Here is a 19,078-nt window from a genome sequence, read left to right as displayed (position 1 = left end):
CAAGATTCTAGACCTAGCTCCTTTACACGGTGATGGTTCCTTCATGCCCCAGGGCATCTGAGGCTGGTATGGGCCAGGCACCCAGTGCTCACAGCATCTGGAACCCTGCTCCCATCTGCATCACCAAGGTGGAGGGGGAGCACAAACTATGCCACCTGCCAGCCTCTCTGACCTATAGAGAGTTCCAGTAGCTCCCTCACCCTGGGAAGGGTTCCAGGGCTAGTTCCTCCACATTCCACTTGCTTTTCTAACCTCCAGCTATCCCTCCAAGCCCCAGGGCATCTGCGGCTGGTGTGGACCAGTGACCCAAAGCTTGCAGACCTGTCAGTCAAAGCGCCTCTATCTCTCCTGGCTCTCCACGTGGTCTTCCCATCTTCTGTTGTGCAAAAACTGTTCAGACAGCCCTCAACTCCTCCTCGGGCAGAACTGCCGCACCCTCGAGATGTAGGTCTGGTGCCTTTGTGAAGGAGGTGAGCCCAAGGTCTTCCCATTTCACCATCTTGGACTGGACATCTACTGTTTCTTTTAATGCATTTCTTCTGACAGTTTTTTTTCCTTTTTTTTTCTTTTTTCTGAAACTATATTATTTCATTTTCTTTCTTTTTTTTTTTGAGTGTTTTTTTTTTAAACTGAGTGTAGAATTCTGGCTAATATTTTTTCATCTGATTATCTTCTGATTTCTATAGTTTCCATTGAAAAGTTAGTCATCAGTTTCATTGTACCTTTGAAGGGAATAATGTGTGCTTTTTGTTGTTGTTGTTGGTAGCAATTTGACTATGATGTGTATTCGTGTGGCTTTCTTTGTATCTATCTTGCTTAGGCTTTACAGAATTTATGGAATCTATCAATTATGTCTTTCATTAGGTTTGGAATCTTGGGAATTATTTTTTCAAATATTGTTTTTGTCCCACTGTGTCTTTACTCTCACTCTAGGGTTATAGTTACAGATGTGTTAGACCTTTGCATGTGTCCTGCATGTCTTTAATATAACCTTTCGAGGTAAAATTTTCTATTTGGATGATTTCTATTTGGATGAATAATTTCTTTTGAACTGACTCAAATGCACTAATTCTGTAAGCTGTGATTACTAGACAGAAGAGAAAAAACCCCAAAACATAGAAGATAGATTGAAATTTTAACTTAGCTATAGGTATGGGGTAGAAAATATTACCAATACCTATCAATTAGTAATCAAAACAAAAACCAAGTAATTAGCTATTTGTATATTTGATTAAAAAAACCTTTTACATATGCTATTCTCTATTGCTGCATCATTATTCTAATTCCCTTTTCTCTCATCAAATCCCAGTAGAAGAGCCCATCAGGTATTATTAAAATAGGAGTACTTGTATCCTTCTGGAACCTCCTGATCATCACAGTGTTACCAATAGTGGCAGGCAAGATATTCATGCTCAAATTTCCCCATGAAAAGGATGGTTTAAAATTTGACCTTCCCCAGGGGAACTACTAGAGGATTTACCACTGGATTGTTTTTCTCTCCATTTCTCTGTCATTTCTCTCTCCCTAAAAATAGTTGGGTAACTATTAGCTCTTCTCACAGTAAGTACATTTCTACTTGATACACATATTTAATATATTTTAAGTGGGGATTATTTCCTTTAATTATTATTATTATTATTTAAAGACTTTATTTATTTGACAGAGAGATACACAGCGAGAGAGGGAACACAAGCAGTGGAAGAGGGAGAGGGAGAAGCAGGCTTCCCACTGGGCTGGGAGCCCAATGCAGAGCTTGATCCCTGGACCCTGGGATCATGACCTCAGCCAAAGGCAGATGCTTAACCGACTGAGCCACCCAGGCGCCCCTCTTTTAATTATTTTTAATTGAAGTTTGAATACTGAGTTGGTTTGTTGTTACCTATTGATATCTTACACAGAGTACATCTGTTTGAAAGAGAAAAGGCAGAACGAAAAGCAGGCCTTTTGGAGAAAAAGTTAGCAGGTACCGATGGATTCATCCCTTACATGAATATGAAAGGACAAGATGATTCTTTGGTTAGCTTCATGATGAAGGTGAGAATAAATTTTGATTGACTTTTAAAGAAATGGGATTTTTATTACTCTGTGTTATTCTAAGAGATAACTGGCAAATATTGAGTAGCTTTTTGATCTGCTTCTTATGGAGGATCAGAGAAAGCTGTGCTATGTGGTTGACTGAAAGCCTTTCTGAATAGAGAGAGAAGGCAGAGGGTAGATCTAAGGTCTCTGATATTGCAGAAGAGAACTGAGCTGAGAGAGAACTGGGAGGAAGAGTGGTAGAGAATGAAGTGTTGGAGTTTTACATTTTGGGTGTGGGTTACTTCCTGCTGCGGACAACATTTGGGTTTTGGGCTGTAAATGTAAGGATTGAAGAGAGGTGTAGACAAAAGTCATTGAAACCAAGGCACAGGGATCACGAAGCTAAATTGGTGGAGCATCTATATTGGACCTTGAAATCTAGAATTGTGGAATTAATTGGGTTTGGAAGGAAGAGACAAGCCTGGTCCTTAGTAGTCACAATTCACAGGATGAGTAGAGGTTTTATAGAAGAATGTTGGAGCATGGGATCTACAATAGTCAAGGAAGTGGTGAAAGTTTATTTTGAAATCCTTAGACTTTAAGTTTATTATATAACTTGAATATAAGACAAGGTCCATTATAATCCAATTAATGTGATCTGACATTTAAAAAAAAAATTCCATTTAAAAAAATTCAGCAACTACTTTTAAAGTAGTTTAAAGTAATTCCAGTTTTTAATAGCCCCCTCAAGTAATTCACAGTAACACTTCCCATTTTTTTTCACTTCTCTTGTTAATCTGTCACATTCTTAAAAACCTCTCCCAAATTAATATTCCTGCAACCCTGACCATTACTCCCATTGCCCTTTTAATCTGCCTCTTCTAGCCTTTTAGTGATACAAAACTATCATTACTTCAAAAATTCTGGCTCTCTTTCTCTTTCTCAGTTTCACATGACAAAAAGCCCAGAAACAGAACCTATTTACTTAGCTTCCAGAGTTGAAGGTGTCAAGAAAGTGGAAAGAAGTCTAGAATTTATAAAGGTAGAATATTCCCATGGGAGATTGGGAAAGAAATACAAGTATTATCATCCCTTCCTCCCCCCCGCCGCCCAAGGCTATTTACAATGGAAGCAGGATGATTACAGGAGCACAGGGGAAAAGTTAGGGGAAAGAAGTGGAACTTATTTTGTTTATACTTTTACATCATCAAAGTGGTTATTACTAAATGATGTTCTATAACCATAATGAAGTCTTTATGGAAATATCCATTTCCCTCCCAACTTTTCACTTAACTGTCTTAACATTCATTGATAATCCTAGCCTGAATCAGTTATTTTATTAGAAGCAAAATGATGATTTTAAAATTTCTGTCATTCTTTCTATATTTATTAGCTCAAAATAGTCTGTAAACAGTATAACTTCATTAACTGAGGCTGTTTGGTCAGCTGTTTCCCCAAGCTCAATTTCCTATGTTCTCAAACCAGTTTCTCCATTTGATCATTCTGATACCTCTTGATGTTCTAGTTTGCTCTTTTGAGTATGCCTTTGTCTCTCTTATGACTCCATAACACTTTATTTCTTCTGAGGGCCTTGCTCCTCAAATTTTGTATTGTGACTATGTATCAAAAAAGGAAGTGAATTTATATTTCAAAAAAGGAATTAAAATCATATTAAATTCCAAATGGGAAGTTTAACATGTGTGTTGGCATATTTAGGATAAAGGTGAAGATATCCTGACCAAGAACTCTGAAAGAGACATTTTTCATTCTGAAGGACCAAAAGATGGGCAGAAAATTTGGGATAAGTGTCAAGAAGATTCAATCTATAAAGAAAAACAAAAATATGAGTTGGACAGACCTCCACATTCATTCAGCTGGGAAACCAAAAATGCACGATCCCACTACCAAAAATTCCTCAGTCAGTTGGCTACTCTTCTGAGCAACAATGTTGTCCCGATACCAGCTACCGAGGAAGCTGTAAAAGAGAAGATTCAGGAAATTGGTGCAAAAGAACAATCTTGGAAGTCTGTAAGTGTATTGACAGACAAGTCATTCTTTCAAATTTGTTACTTTTAACATGTCAATTTTGATATTAGCTGATTTAGTAAATTCTGTGGCTCTGAATTTTAACTTTGATTTTATTTTTACTACTACAGTGACAAAAGGAAAAAAAGATGTCCATTATTACAGCAGAGATAGTGTAGTGTTTTTATTAAGAGCAGAGAGCCCAGGTATGAATCCCAGCTCAGCCATTACCAGCTGTGTGCTCTTGGACAGATTGCTTATTCTCCCTGGGCCTCAGTTTCATTTGTAAAATTTGGTGGGATGGTGTGGGGCTGGGGGCTGCAAGGGCATAGCTCCTATCTCACAAGAGTGGTAAGGGTTAAATGGATTAATACATGATAAATGCTTAGTACAGCTCAGCGTAAGCTCAGTGAATCCTGGCTTAAAGATAGTGGTGTGGTGGTATGGTGGTATGGTGAAGATAATGTGTCTATCATGCCTAAATACTGCTCAGGCCAGCCAGGACAGTAAATCCATTTTCAGGTCATTCATTGAATGTATTGGTCAACTCTATGAAAAGACTTAACGAGCAAGTTTCAGTGGCTCTATCTCCTTGTCATGTCCACATCAACTGAGTACCATCTCATGCCCCTTCACTTAAAATTCAAACGAAGATAGGTATTGCTTAGGTTAAACGTGTTTGAAAAATCTGCTGCCCTCTGTTTATTGTAGAGTTCCAATTTTTTCTTTAACTTTTTGCTTAAAATTCATTATACAATTTTATTTCTCAGTGCTCACTAAAATGTCTCATTTAATATATCAGACCTCTCCATTTATTTTTCTAAAACCAGCTGATATATGTCACATCTTAAATCTTCCCTACTCACCTAGTTAGTAACGTAACATTACTACAGTGTGGGTGTTGGTAGAACTTGCACATAGTTTTTTTTTTTTTTTAAAGATTTTATTTATTTATTTGACAGAGAGACATCACAAGTAGGCAGAGAAGCAGGCAGAGAGAGAGATGAGGAAGCAGGCTCCCCACTGAGTGGAGAGCCTAATATGGGTTCGATCCCAGGACCCTGGGATCATGACCTGAGCCGAAGGCAGAGGTTTAACCCACTGAGCCACTCAGGCGCCCTTGCACGTAGTTTTGAAATGAAATAGAAATTGTGGGCCCTCAGGAGTCTTAGCTCTCCTTCTCCCCACAGAGGACCGAAGGCCTGCAGCAGGAAGTTCTGATGCTCACTCAGCGCCTGGAGCAGCTGCAGCATCACTCTGAAGAAGCCGCTGGAGAATCATCCCCAATGCAAGACAGGTGTAGGGAACAAAAAAGACCTTGGAAACATCTGGAAAGAAAAACTGCTGTTAATGACTTTTTTCCAGAGAGTTTAGCCTTGGACAGGAATAAAGTAAGACTTTCCTGGATAAGGCATTTCTCTGACAATGAAAATGATCAGATTTTGTTACATTATCTAATGTTGATTTGATATTAGATATTATTAATGCTGTTAGTGCTACTTATACTTAATATGGGAAAAGAGAGGAAAATTTGCTACAAATTTTTAAACCTTCTGCTTTTATAAAAAACTACTCTTTGTTCCATACCTCTCATTTCTCTAATACACACATATTCCATATTCATTTGGAGGGCAGTTGTTAGTGTATTTCTTAATGTACTTTAAAAAGGGGATTGGAGGCAAAGAAGCTCCAAGAAATGATTGTACAGGTAGAACATAAGGGACTCTGTCAGCAAGATACGAGGAGTATCAGGGAGGGACCAGCGATACTATTCCTCAGTAATTACTATGTAGACCAGTACTTTCTCTACTCTCCACTTCCCCGTGTCTGTAAGGAAGATATGAAAGCATCAGCTCTATGATTATTCATTTCCCTGCAAACATTTTAAAATGCTATTTTAGATTTTAAGAATATTCAGTTAACACATGCTTTCTACAACTCTTGAAACTAAGTTAAAAGGTTTGAGGAAAGAATAATTTTCCTCAACTTTCTTTCTGCCTACTTTCCCTCAGTAACCAGTAGTGTATATATCTTCTACAACTATTGCCATGGTTATGGAAATATACAAGTACATATATGTGGGTGGTGGTATTTTTATAAAACTGGGACTATGCTAGTCAAATGTTGTTCTTACATAGTGAAAAGTTAAGTACCTCATGTTTTTTTCTTAGGTGAAAAGATAAAGGTTTAACTCATTCCTTTAACAATTTTTTTTTTTTAGATTTTATTTATTTATTTGACAGAGATCACAAGTAGGCAAAAAGGCAGGCAGAGAGAGAGAGAGAGGAGGAAGCAGACTCCCTGCTGAGGGTAGAGCCCGATGTGGGGCTCTATCCCAGGACCTTGGGATCATGACCTGAGCTGAAGGCAGAGGCTTTAACCCACTGAGCCACACAGGCAACCCCCCCCCCCTTTTTTTTAAAAAAGATTTAATTTATTTCATACAGAGAGAGAGAGATCAGAAGTAGGCAGAAAGGCAGGCAGAGAGAGGGAGAAGCAGGCTGCCTGCTGAGCAGAAAGCCTGATGCAGGGCTCGATCCCAGGACCCTGAGATCATGACCTGACCTGAAGGCAGAGGCTTAACCCACTGAGCCATCCAGACACCCTAACTCATTCCTTTAATAGCTACAGAGTGGTTCACAGAGTTTATAGAACTTACTTATTTGGGCGCCTGGGTGGCTCAGTGGGTTAAGCCGCTGCCTTTGGCTCAGGTCATGATCTCAGGGTCCTGGGATCGAGTCCCACATCGGGCTCTCTGCTCAGCAGGGAGTCTGCTTCCTCCTCTCTCTCTCTCTGCCTGCCTCTCTGCCTACTTGTGATCTCTGTCTGTCAAATAAACAAATAAAATCTTTAAAAAAAAAAAAAAAAAAAAAAAAAAAGAACTTACTTATTTGATCAGTTCCCAACTGACGGACTATCAAAATATTTCCACCTTTTATAACACCGCTAATAATGGAGCAGTAAATAGACTTATACATATATCTTTCACATTGGTGCTTTCTGCCCCTATGAGACTGAGTTTTAAATGTGAAATTGTAGGATCATAGTATATGAGTATTTTAAATTTCAATAGGCTGCCAAAATACTACTTCCAAAAGGCGGAAGGAATTTACTTTCCGAATAGAAATATAGGAGTAGCTCTTTCTTTTCATAGTCTAGTCAGCATTGGAGATGTCATTTTTTTTTTAAAGACTTCATTTATTTGACAGAGACACAGCCAGAGAAGCAGGGGGAGTGGGAGAGGGAAGAGCAGACTTCCCGCTGGGCAGGGAGCCCAATGTGGGGCTCAGTCCCAGGACCTTGGGATTATGACCTGAAGGAAGGCAGATGCTTAACTGACTGAGCCACCCATGCACCCCGAGATGTTATTCTTTGAGAGACACAGAGAGAGGGAGAGAGAGAGAGAGTTGAGTTAAAATAGTACAGCTTTAACATTTCCCTGATTACTAACTAGTAAGGTTGAGTGCCACCACCTTTTTTTTTTTTTTTTAAAGATTTTATTTATTTATTTGACAGAGAGAGATCACAAGTAGGCAGAGAGGCAGGCAGAGAGAGAGAGGAGGAAGCAGGCTCCCTGCTGAGCAGAGAGCCCGATGCGGGACTCAATCCCAGCACCCCGAGATCATGACCTGAGCCGAAGGCAGCGGCTTAACCCACTGAGCCACCCAGGCGCCCCGCCACCCCCTTTTTAAATGTTGGTTTCTTAGATTCCTTTTCCTCTATACTCCTCACAGGTTGGAACCTCAGATGCAGAGTTATTCAAACTCTGTGGTTCCTAACACATTATCTTGGGCTGTGGAAGGGCTTTCTCTTATTTATTATTATTTATTCCATTTAAGTCCATTTTCCCATTCCCTCTTCCAAAGATCAATCTGGGGTGCCTGGGTGGCTCAGGCAGTTAAATGTCCAACTCTTGATCTCAGCTCAGGACTTGATCTCAGGGTTGTGAGCCAATTTGAAACAAAAGCAAAGGAGATCAATCTAATGTATTTAATGCGTATCTTTTTGTTTATACAGTTGACCCTTGAACAGTGTGGGGGGGAGTGTCACTAACATCCTCCCCATGTAGTCGAAAATCCCCATGTGTAAGGTTTTTTTTTAAATTTTTAATTTTTTAAAAAAGATTTTATTTATTTGACAGAGAGAGATCACAAGTAGGCATAGAGGCAGGCAGAGAGAGAGAGAGAGAGAGAGAGAGGAGGAAGCAGGCTCCCTGCTGAGCAGAGAGCCCGATGCGGGACTCGATCCCAGGACCCTGAGATCATGACCTGAGCCAAAGGCAGCAGCTTAACCCACTGAGCCACCCAGATGCCCCCCATGTGTAAGTTTTGACTCTCCCCAAAACTTAATTACTAACAGCCTACTGTTGACCAGAAGCCTTGCTGATAATAGTCAATTAACACATATTCTGTATGCCATATTTATATATACTGTATTCTTAAAATAAAGTAAGCTAGAGAAAAGAAAATGTTAAGAAAAATCATAAAATGCATTGACAGTACTGTGCTCTATTTCTCAAAAAAAAAATACATGGACTGGCATAGTTCACACCCATGTTGTTCACGGGTCAATAGTATGTTTTTTTAAATATAATTTTAATATATTATTAATTTATCATTAATATAATTATATTATAATAACTCAGCATTGTATCTTTAAGATAGACTTAGTGAGGGGCGCCTGGGTGGCTCAGTGGGTTAAAGCCTCTACCTTCGGCTCACGTCATGATCCCAGGGTCCTGGGATCAAGCCGTGAGTCGGGTCCTCTGCTCGGCAGGGAGCCTGCTTCCCCCCTCTCTCCCTGCCTCTCTGCCTACTTGTGATCTCTGTCTGTGAAATAAATAAATAAATAAAATCTTAAAAAAAAAAGGTAGACTTAGTGATGCTATGTGTTCATCTAGTTCATTGCTTCTATTACATGGAATTCTATGGGATGTGTATCTGCCATGCTCTGCCTGTCCACTCCTTGGTGATGAGTGTCTTGGTTACCTTTGTCTTTCTGCCACCACAAACACTGCTACCAGCATCTTTGTACAAGTTCCCCCATAGAACTGTCAGAGACTATTAGGGGTGTTTGCTCAAGACTGGAATTGGTGGCTCATTGTGTTAGGATTATACATATACTTAATTTGATTAAGTGACTAATTTGATTAAGCCAGTCAGCTCTCACAGAACGACAGTCCCACCAGCGATACATGAGGGTTCTTGAATCTCCACGTTCTTGTAATTTCTTAGCATTAATCAGCTTCCTGATTTTTTTCCATTTCATTGGGTATAAAATGATTACTAATTTAATATGCATTTCTCTCAATTTTTAAAAAAGATTTTATTTAAATAAATTAAAAAAAAAAAAAGGCAGAGAGAGAGGGGGAAGCAGGCTCCCCACCGAGCAGGGAGCAAGATGCGGGGCTTGATCCCAGGACCCTGGGATCATGACCTGAGCTGAAGGCAGAGGTTTTAACCCATTGAGCCACTCAGGCGCCCCCATTTCTCTCAATATTAATGAGTTGGAGCATTTCCTTTTTGTTTTTTAGTCTTTAGGCTTAGTATTTGCCTGTTTGTTTCCTTTACCTTTTTTCCTATTTGGGTTCCAGCCTATTCTTGTTAATTTCCATAACTGTGTGCTTGTCTTCTTCACCCTGTTCAGACCCTTACACTCCATGGCAGGTCACCTCCCCATGTGGGCTCTCCTCTCACCCCAGTCAGGCTCTGAGTCCCTCTGCAGAGGACCTCTCCCCTGTGCCCACTTTTATTGCCCTGCTTGGGCCACATTGTGGAGCCTACTTTGTTCTGCCCACTTAATGGCTTTAGGACTGAATTGTCCAGAGAGGAAAAGAAAGGAAAGGGAGAATAAAAAGAGAATAAGAGTAACTGTTTTATGTTTAATTTTTCAAATATCCTGATAAATATGCTCATCTAAATCATAATTTTCTGTCAAAAGGTACCTTAGCTTTGTTTCACAAATGTTGACAAACTATTGGTCAAGTTTAGAGAGATTGTTTAGAGATTGAACAACATTTGACCAGTATTTTCCTTATTTTTCATTTTAAATATAGTAATACATTTTTAAGTTTCCAGATGTATGATATTTTAAAAATTTTGTAGAAATTTGTATTTTATTATAATATGCTGGAAGTATATGATCCTTGAGAATTTGTTTATCCATGGCTGAATACTTGGTTGATTTTGGTAGCTGTTCCATGTGTGTTTATAAGAATGTGTTCTCTGTTGGGTATAAAGTTCCATACACAGCTAGTGCTCAAACATATTATTCATATGGTTCAAATTGTCAGTATTCTGATTATTTCTATATCCTTGATTCTGGGAAAGCGATCCTAATTCTGTAAGGATAATTTTTTGTTCATCCCTGTAACTTTGCTGTTTTATCATTTTATGCTTTAGAGATTACTGGAGCATGTGCACTCATGATGATCTTTGCTATCTTGTTGTTTTAGGCACTATTAAACAGTCTCTTTTTTGTGCTTTATAAAATATTGCCTTAAATTCTCCATTTTCAGAAATTATGGTTACAAATGCAATGCACTTTCAGTTCATGTTTGCCTGATCTATCTTTTGATCCTTTTATTTTTTGCCCTTTTCCATCTTTGTAACTAAAGACAGTATATGGTTGTATTTTTAAAAAATTAAATTAGAGAGTTATCCAATTGGTGAATTTAACATATTTATCTTTATTGCAATTATTATTATATTAGTATGTGATTATCCTAACTTATTTCATAATTTCCATATATTTTACTTTTCTTTTGATGGGGGTGTCTTCTTTCTCAACAGAGGACAGAAATAGAGTAGGTCAATGATAATACTATGTGAGTATAATTATTCAATGCCAATTTTATACCTGTCAGAGTGGCAATTTGCACATGCAATTTACAATTTACTCTGTTAGCTTTGTAATATAATTCTTAACAAATTAAAAATACTCTTTTTGAATGTCTATTTCAAAATGTATATTTAAAATAGTTTAATATACCTTTTTGCTGCTATTACAGGTATCTGTAGTTTAAATATTTATATTAGTGATTAGTAATTTTTTAAAAAGATTTTATTCATTTGACAGACAGAGATCACAAGTAGGCAGAGAGGCAGGCAGAGAGAGAGGAAGGGAAGCAGGCTCCCTGCTGAGCAGAGAGCCCGATGTGGGGCTTGATCCCAGCACCCTCGGATCATGACGTGAGCCCAAGGCAGAGGCTTTAACCCACTGGGCCACCCATGTGCCCCAATTGGTAATTTTTGATAATTTGGCACATCTTCTTTTTCCCTATAGCAGATTTTATTTTATATACTGTAATAGGATTTTATACTTTTCTTCATATAAGTCCTATAAGTCCTTCCTATAAGTCTTTTTTGTAAAATCTATTCCTAGGTCTTTTATAGATTTTCTGTTCATTGTTAATAACATATTTTCCCATTTCTATTTGAAATGGCTATTACTGATATAAATAAAAACATTTGATATTTTTTTTTTAAAGCTTTATTTATCTTGCACATGTGCGCAAACTCGGGGAAGGGTCAGAGGGAGAGGGAGAAAGAGAATCTCAAGCCAACTCCCTGATGAGTGCAGAGCCCAGTGCAGGGCCCTGAAATCAAGATCTGAGCTGAAATCAAGAGTCTGTGGCTTAACCAACTGAGCCACCCAGCCGCCCCACATTTGATATGTATATATTTTTATTAATTACCTACCATTTAACTGAATTCACTTATTAATCCAATAGTTTTCTTAACTAGGGTTTTTTGAGTTTTCCAGACGTGATTGCATATTATTGTTTTCTAGAAAATACTGTACTTCTGTTAGATTTTCAACTTATTGCCACTGAGGTATAAAATATTCTTTTAGAATTATTTTCATACTTTCTGTATCTATGAATTCTGCATATTTCTCCTTCCTAATGTTATGTGTTTTTACTTTCTCTCTTTCTTCCTTAAAAAAAATATTTTTTTTATTTGAGAGAGAGAGCACACACAGCAGGGGGCAGAGGGAGAGGGAGGGCAGACTCCCTGTGAACAGGGAGCCTGATGCTGGGATGGAGACCCAGACCCTGAGATCATGACCTGAGCCAAAGGCAGACGCTTAACTGACTGAGCCACCCAGGCGCCCCTTTTTTATTTTTCTTCTTTTCCTTCTTCTTGTCCCCAAGCTTACTTGGGGGCATGTATTTTATTTTTCCAAAGAACAAGTGGTTCTTTCTTTCTTTTTTTTTTTAAGATTTTATTTATTTATTTGACAGATCACAAGTAGGCAGAGAGGCAGGCAGAGAGAGAGGAGGAAGCAGGCTCCCCACTAAGCAGAGAGCCCGATGCAGGGCTCGATCCCAGGACCCTGAGATCATGACCTGAGCCGAAGGCAGAGGCTTTAACCCACTGAGCCACCCAGGCGCCCCACAAGTGGTTCTTTTTAAATATAAATTTTACTAGCTTTGGTGGCACCTGGGTGGCTCAGTTGTGTAGCCCTGGGCTCAGGTCATGATCTCATGGTCCTGGGATCAAGCCCCACATTGGGCTCTCTACTTGGCGGGGAGCCTGATTCCCCTTCTTTCTCTGCCTGCTGCTCTCTCTGCTTGTGATCTCTCTCTCTGTCAAATAAATAAATAAAATCTTTAAAAAATTTTTACTAGCTTTTGATCTCTATATAATCAAAATTTTTATTTTATGAAATGTTTTAATGAATTTATTTGTTTAATATTTAATGAATAAAATAATTTTCATTATTTTAATGAAATTTGCATACTCTCTTTTTTTCTGCTGGTAATAACTTCATAAAGTACAGATTACTAGAAAAAATATAATTAAAATCACCAATAATCCTACCACTATGAGATAACCAGTGTTAACTTATAGTCATAGTTTTCTTAATCCTGCTTCTTCCATTTAGTTATATCACTAGTATTTTCTCTTAGTAAATATTTTTGTAACTTGACTTTTAGGGAGGGTATAATAAATTATATGTAATTTAATTATACTTTTTTGAACATTTGCATTGTTTCTATTTTCCATGTTATAAATAATGTAAATATCATTGTGTATGAATCTTTAAATATTTGTTTCCTTATAATACATTGTTAGAAAAGTTGATACAGGGGCGCCTGGGTGGCTCAGTGGTTAAGCCGCTGCCTTCGGCTCAGGTCATGATCTCAGGGTCCTGGGATCGAGTCCCACGTCGGGCTCTCTGCTCAGCAGGGAGCCTGCTTCCTCCTCTCTCTCTCTCTCTCTGCCTGCCTCTCTGCCTACTTGTGATTTCTCTCTGTCAAATAAATAAATAAAAAAAAAAAAAAAAAAAAAAAAAAAGAAAAGATACAATCTATGTTACCATCGGGTGTTTATAAAATTGTTAGCATGAGCCATCAATTTTATTGTCATTATTTTATTTTCCAGATTATTTTAATAATGCATATCTATGGTGAAAAAAATATTTCAAGTAAGCAAGTATTACTGTCTGCAGCTTATCAGCCTAGAGTAGAACTGGTATGATAATGTGGAACACTACCTTAAAGCACAACTTCTTTATTTCAATGCTGTTGATTTCTCCAAAGGAAAACTCTGGGACTAAGAATTTGTGGACAGATGAGCATGGCAAGATGTCCAGACAGCTAGAGAAAGATAATGAGCAACAAACATTATTGAATATTCAGCAGAATTTACAGATTGCTACAACTCAGAGACTAGAGGGGAAAATTCAGAAACTTCAGAAACAGCTCAGTGATTTGAAATTGTCAAATAAAAGTATGAAAATTCAACTTACAAGAGTGAATGTCCTTAAAGTGAGTAAAGTGAGGCTTTCAAAAATTCTCTTCAGCTTTGATGTGTTACTATTTTAGCTTCATGTTTCTTATGAATTTTTTTTAAAAATTAACATTAAAATTATTTTATATGCATGCATAAGTGTATATAATATAAAAGCATATTGGATAATAAAATTAGATGCATAGACATCCACCACTTATCTTAAAAACCAGGGTATTGTCAACCCCACTGAAACTTTCATCTATTCTTTTCCCTACTTCTCAAAGTTAACTGGTATTCTAAATGTTAGAATTCTAGAGTCCTTGCTCTTTCCGTCTTATTTTGGTCGGTCTTATTGGGGTAATAGTTAAGTTTTATTCACTTTTGGAGACTCTTCTTTGGATCTTCTCCATATCAAGCTTCACTTGTAGTATTTCAAACATATGTTTTATGCCTTAAAACAAAGGTGCACTAAATACTTCCATACGTGGGTTTTTTTTGGCATTTTACCAGCAATGTTTATCTTAACTGCAACGCCAGTTAATTTTCTCTATTTCTGATTTTGGTTAGCAGAGGCAGTACAACTTTTGAGGACATGAATACTCATTAAACTTCTTTAAATCCCAAGTGCCTAGTTTATAAAAGCACCCAGTGACTATTATTGAGGAGTATGATGATTGAGACATGTCTTTTTAATTCATAAACTGTGGAATTTTCTTTCTTTTCCATATATCAGAACCTTAAAAAAAGAAGAAAAGAAGCATGGGTTATATCACCCATCTTGTCTTTTACTTAAAAGAGATCTAATTAGTCATATCCCTTTCCCCCAACCTTATACCCTCACAGGACAAAACAATTGAAAAGCTCAGGCAATCTTTAACACAAGTTGAAGCAATGAAAGGGAAAGCAGTTATGAAAACAGACAATTTGAAAACTACATTACACTCTGCCAAGCCAAAGGCAAGAGGGGACAAAGAGAAGGTCCATCAGCTGTTAGATGCTGTCACTTCTGAGCCCTGCACAGCAAAGAGCACAGTTGATAAAGTACCAGGACAACAACAAGAGGTTTGTTTTGTTCATTGTTATATTAAGAGTCTTTAAAGTGATTAATACCGCTGTCACCTTAGACTCTGTCTAATCCAGACAAAAAGGAGTTTGTTGGCTTCTGGACTCAAAGGTGAGTTAAGCAACCAGACCTCAGCAAGAGCGGCACTTGGGCTGCAGGATTAGCACCTGGAACCTTCTAAAGCTTTTCTCACCATCTCTTCTTGGCATCTGTGTGTGTGTCAGCTTGCTTTATGTTTAGAGATTCTGGGACAGGGGAGAGAGTCCCCAGAAAGGGTCTAAGAGAGCCCAGCTTAGGTCAAATGCCTATTCCTGGTGAATCCACAGTAGCAAGGGATGGCATAAATTATTATCTTCACTTAGGTTTGCATATACATCCTCTGATTGACCAATGGTGAGAAGAAAAAGATGTCCAAGAATGGAAGTGCAGGGAAAACCATGTGTCTGGGGCTGAGTCACCTCCTAGGAAAAGAGGGTAGTGCTTCTAAATTTGCCTAGATTCTCACAACATTTATAAAGCAGGTGTTGTAAGAGAATTTTTTGAAAGATTTATTTTAGAAAGAGGGAGAGAGAATGAGTGGAAGGGACTGAGGCAGAGGCAGAGGAAGAGAGAACCTCAAGCAGACCCTGCTCTGAGCTTGGAGCCCTGTTTGGGATTGTTTTGAGATCACATCCCGGAGATCAGGACCTGAGCTGAAACCAAGAGTCAGACGATTTAACGGATTATGCCACCCAGCTGCCCCTTAAAAGAATTTTTAAAAGGCTAACTGATAATTTGGGGCTACTGTGGAATTATATGCTACATCTCTTATTAGTAGCTTAAGAAATGTGTAATTTAACCAATTACCTTAAAAGAGTCTTAAAACACAAAATCATATTATTTCTGTTTTTTTTTCTCTTTTTAAATTTCTGCATATTTATATTTTTGTTTTTACTCTTCTCAATATCCTTTCTATATTTTCAGTCATATCTCCTCTTCTTTGGCTACTCTGTAGTTCACTCTTTACTTCTTTTTTTTTTAATATTTATTTGACACAGAGAGATCACAAGGAGGCAGAGAGGCAGGCAGAGAGAGAGAGAGGAAGCAGGCTCCCTGCTGAGTAGATAGCCCGATGTGGAACTCGATCCCAGGACCCTGAGATCATGACCTGAGCCAAAGGCAGAGACTTAACCCACTGAGCCACCCAGGTGCCCCACTCTTTACTTCTGAGATGACTTTGTTTTATTCTTGCCTGAGTTCAACCACCACATCTTCGTCATCTATAAGGCATATTGGATATCATTTTTTGGTCCATTTGTATTCTGAATTACAACATTTCTCATTCAAAATAGAGGCCTCCTCTCCCTGCCCCATGTCTGCAAATCCTTGTATGAAAATTTTTTTAAAAGATTTTATTTATTTATTTAGTTGTTAGACAGAGACAGTGTGCACATGCGGGTAGGGTAGTAGGAGCAGAAGGAGAGGGACAAGCAGACTCCATGCTGAGCACCGACCCCGTGGAGAGGCTCAATCCCAGAAATCAAAATCAGATATTTAACCAACTGAGTAACCCAGGCACCCCTGAAATTTAATCCATATCAGCTATTGTGTCAAATATTTCCCTTTTGCTCTGTGGCAGTTTTTTGGGGGGGAAGTATTTTCCTCACCTGACTAGTTTGGATGATGCTATTTTCTATTTAAAGAAATTTGGACAGATATTATTTGCCTTTTAATCTATTCATGTTAAAACCCTTTTAATTGGGGTGCCTGGGTGGCTCTGTTGGTTGATTGTCTGCCTTTGACTTGGTTCATGATTGTGCAGTCTTGGAACTGAGTCCTGGGATTGAGCCCTGTATGGTCTCCAGGCTCAGTGGGGAGTCTGCCTCTCACTCTCCCTCCTCCTGCTCCCTCTTTCCCTCAAATAATTAAGTAAAATCTATAAAAATAAAATAAAATACTTTTAATGGCCCTGACATCTCAATTTCAGGTGTTTCACTTTAGGGAAGATACAGGGCAGGGTTTACTTGCTTGTTTTTTTTGTTTTTTGTTTTTTTGTTTTTTTAAACTCAATACTACCCTCTTGTGTTATGACAGTGAGTCAGTCCTACAGTCTTCTGTCAAGCCCTATATATATTTATTTATTTATTTATTTTCCCCATCAAGCCTTTTATGTTTGGGTGAGAAGTTATATGATGCCTGCTTCTGCAGTACTCTTGTTTATAGAAGTCCCTGACTTTCCACTGTTTGCTTTTTTCTTTTCCTTTATCTCCTATCTTCCAAGGAACATCTCACCAAGTATCTCCCTCTTCCCTCAGAAACCTTGTCCTTCAGAATTGCCATTTTTGGGATTGCCTGCGTGGCCCAGTTGGTTAAGCGACGGACTCTTGGTTTCTGCTGCGGTCATGATGTCATGGTCACGGGCTGGAGCCCCACTTCAGGCTCTGTGTTGGGTGTGGAGTTGGCTTCAGATTCCCTCTCCCTCTGCCCCTTCACCCAGCTCGTTTGTGGGCACAAGCTCTCTCCCTAAAAATAAAAAAATAAAATCTTTTTTTTTTTTTTTTTAATTTATTTGACAGAGAGAGATCACAAGTAGATGGAGAGGCAGGCAAAGAGAGATAAAGGGAAGCAGGCTCCCTGCTGAGCAGAGAGCCCGATGCAGGACTGGATCCCAGGACCCTGAGATCACGACCTGAGCCGAAGGCAGCGGCTTAACCCACTGAGCCACCCAGGCGCCCAAAAAATAAAATCTTTTTTTTTTTTTTTTTTTTTTTTTTTTTTTTTTTTTTTTTTTTTAAAAGATTTATTTATTTATTTGACAGATAGAAATCACAAGTAGGCAGAGAGGCAGGCAGAGAGAGGGGGTGGGGGAAGCAGGCTCACCCTGAGCAGAGAGCCCGATATGGGGCTCGATCCCAGGACTCTGGGACCATGACCTGAGCTGAAGGCAGAGGCTTTAACCCACTGAGCCACCCAGGCACCCCAAAAAATAAAATCTTTAAAAAAAAAAAAAAAAAAAAAGGACAGCCATTTTTGGTCTCATGGGCTTCTAAGCCCTTTTCTTTTCCTTCCCACTTGCCAGTTTTCTGACCCATCAGGTCTTAGACTTCTCAATATTTTCCCATTTCTGCGTGGTCCTATGTCCAGGACACCACTGGAAACCAGCTGCATCCTCCAGTGTGGGCTCAGGAGCTGCCTCTGCTGGTTTAGGATATTTATTTCCCCACTTATACACAAACTGAATTCTGTGATATTCTCTACTTATGCTTTAGATATGATTTGTGGGGGGTTATAACTGCTTTCCTTAGAAGATCACCATGGTTTTTGGAGGAGGAGTGAAGAGATATGCTTAGCGGACTACTATGACCATATAGCAAATCCAAAGTCCAAAAAGAAATTTCCTTAGGGATGAAAAACAAGCAGCAGTAAAATTAAGCTTAGTCTATAAAGTGTAAAAATAAAATCTTAAAATGAAAAGGACATTTTAAATAAAGAGTTCGTGTAATATTTCTAGCTTAAAATAAAATTTGAATGTAGAATGTTACGTTTCATAAAGAAATGTTTAATAAAACTACATTTCTGATAACAATTTCGTTGTACACAATAAGAAATGGACAAAACTAATGATATATCTAGTTTTTGGTGTTTTTTTTTTGTAGCATTCTGATTTTCGAGAAACTATTATGAAGATGTTGGGATTTAACATGAAAACAGCTGACAAGGAAATCATCAATCACCTAAGGCTTATTATACAAGATTATGAAGCATCTAACAAATCAAAGATTGCTTCTGATTGTGAGACTGGACAGGATAATGAATAAAAAAGTTCTTTCTTCCTTGCTGCCAACAAGAGCACAGAAGATATAGATATCTCCTCCACCATCTTGAATTGGCTACATAATGAATAAAATGCATTGGGAATTTTTCACTTGAAAAATTCTCTTCTTTGATATTTGGCAGTTAACTTTTCTTTGTCATTATCTTGTTCTATATGTTTATTTATGGTCTAGTCTATGTTGTTACTTATATACCTAATTATATTTATTATTAAGTGTATTATAAGCAGGGTATTAACCAGAACTTGTGTTCTCAGTGGGAATATTTATATTTATAGTTAACAGACTATTTCTAAAATGAAAAGTCCAGAATAATTATTTTAAAGTCAGCTGATTGGTAACCTTAATTCCCTTTTGCCATGTAGCCTAAAATACAGGTTCCAGGGATCAGGATATGGACCTTTTTGGGGAGGCATCAT

The 19,078-nt window shown here is 38.2% G+C and overlaps 1 protein-coding gene across 7 annotated transcripts in view; it reads left to right on the top strand.

Moving 5' to 3' along the window:
• Positions 1-18,773, top strand: part of LOC131836678 (uncharacterized) — a 43,141-nt gene extending 24,368 nt beyond the window's left edge. For all 7 annotated transcript variants that reach the window (XM_059182307.1, XM_059182312.1, XM_059182308.1 and 4 more), the window contains 6 exons: positions 1,899-2,034; positions 3,736-4,047; positions 5,235-5,435; positions 13,592-13,819; positions 14,628-14,846; positions 18,483-18,773. In XM_059182307.1, coding sequence (XP_059038290.1) covers positions 1,899-2,034; positions 3,736-4,047; positions 5,235-5,435; positions 13,592-13,819; positions 14,628-14,846; positions 18,483-18,644 — 1,258 coding nt within the window. In that variant the 3' untranslated portion in view covers positions 18,645-18,773. The remainder of the gene's footprint in view (positions 1-1,898; positions 2,035-3,735; positions 4,048-5,234; positions 5,436-13,591; positions 13,820-14,627; positions 14,847-18,482) is intronic.
• Positions 18,774-19,078: the final 305 nt, after the last annotated feature.

The sequence above is a fragment of the Mustela lutreola genome, chromosome 7, assembly GCF_030435805.1.
Source record: "Mustela lutreola isolate mMusLut2 chromosome 7, mMusLut2.pri, whole genome shotgun sequence".
NCBI classification, from domain to species: Eukaryota; Metazoa; Chordata; class Mammalia; order Carnivora; family Mustelidae; genus Mustela; species Mustela lutreola.
This window is presented reverse-complemented; position numbering and strand designations above follow the sequence as displayed.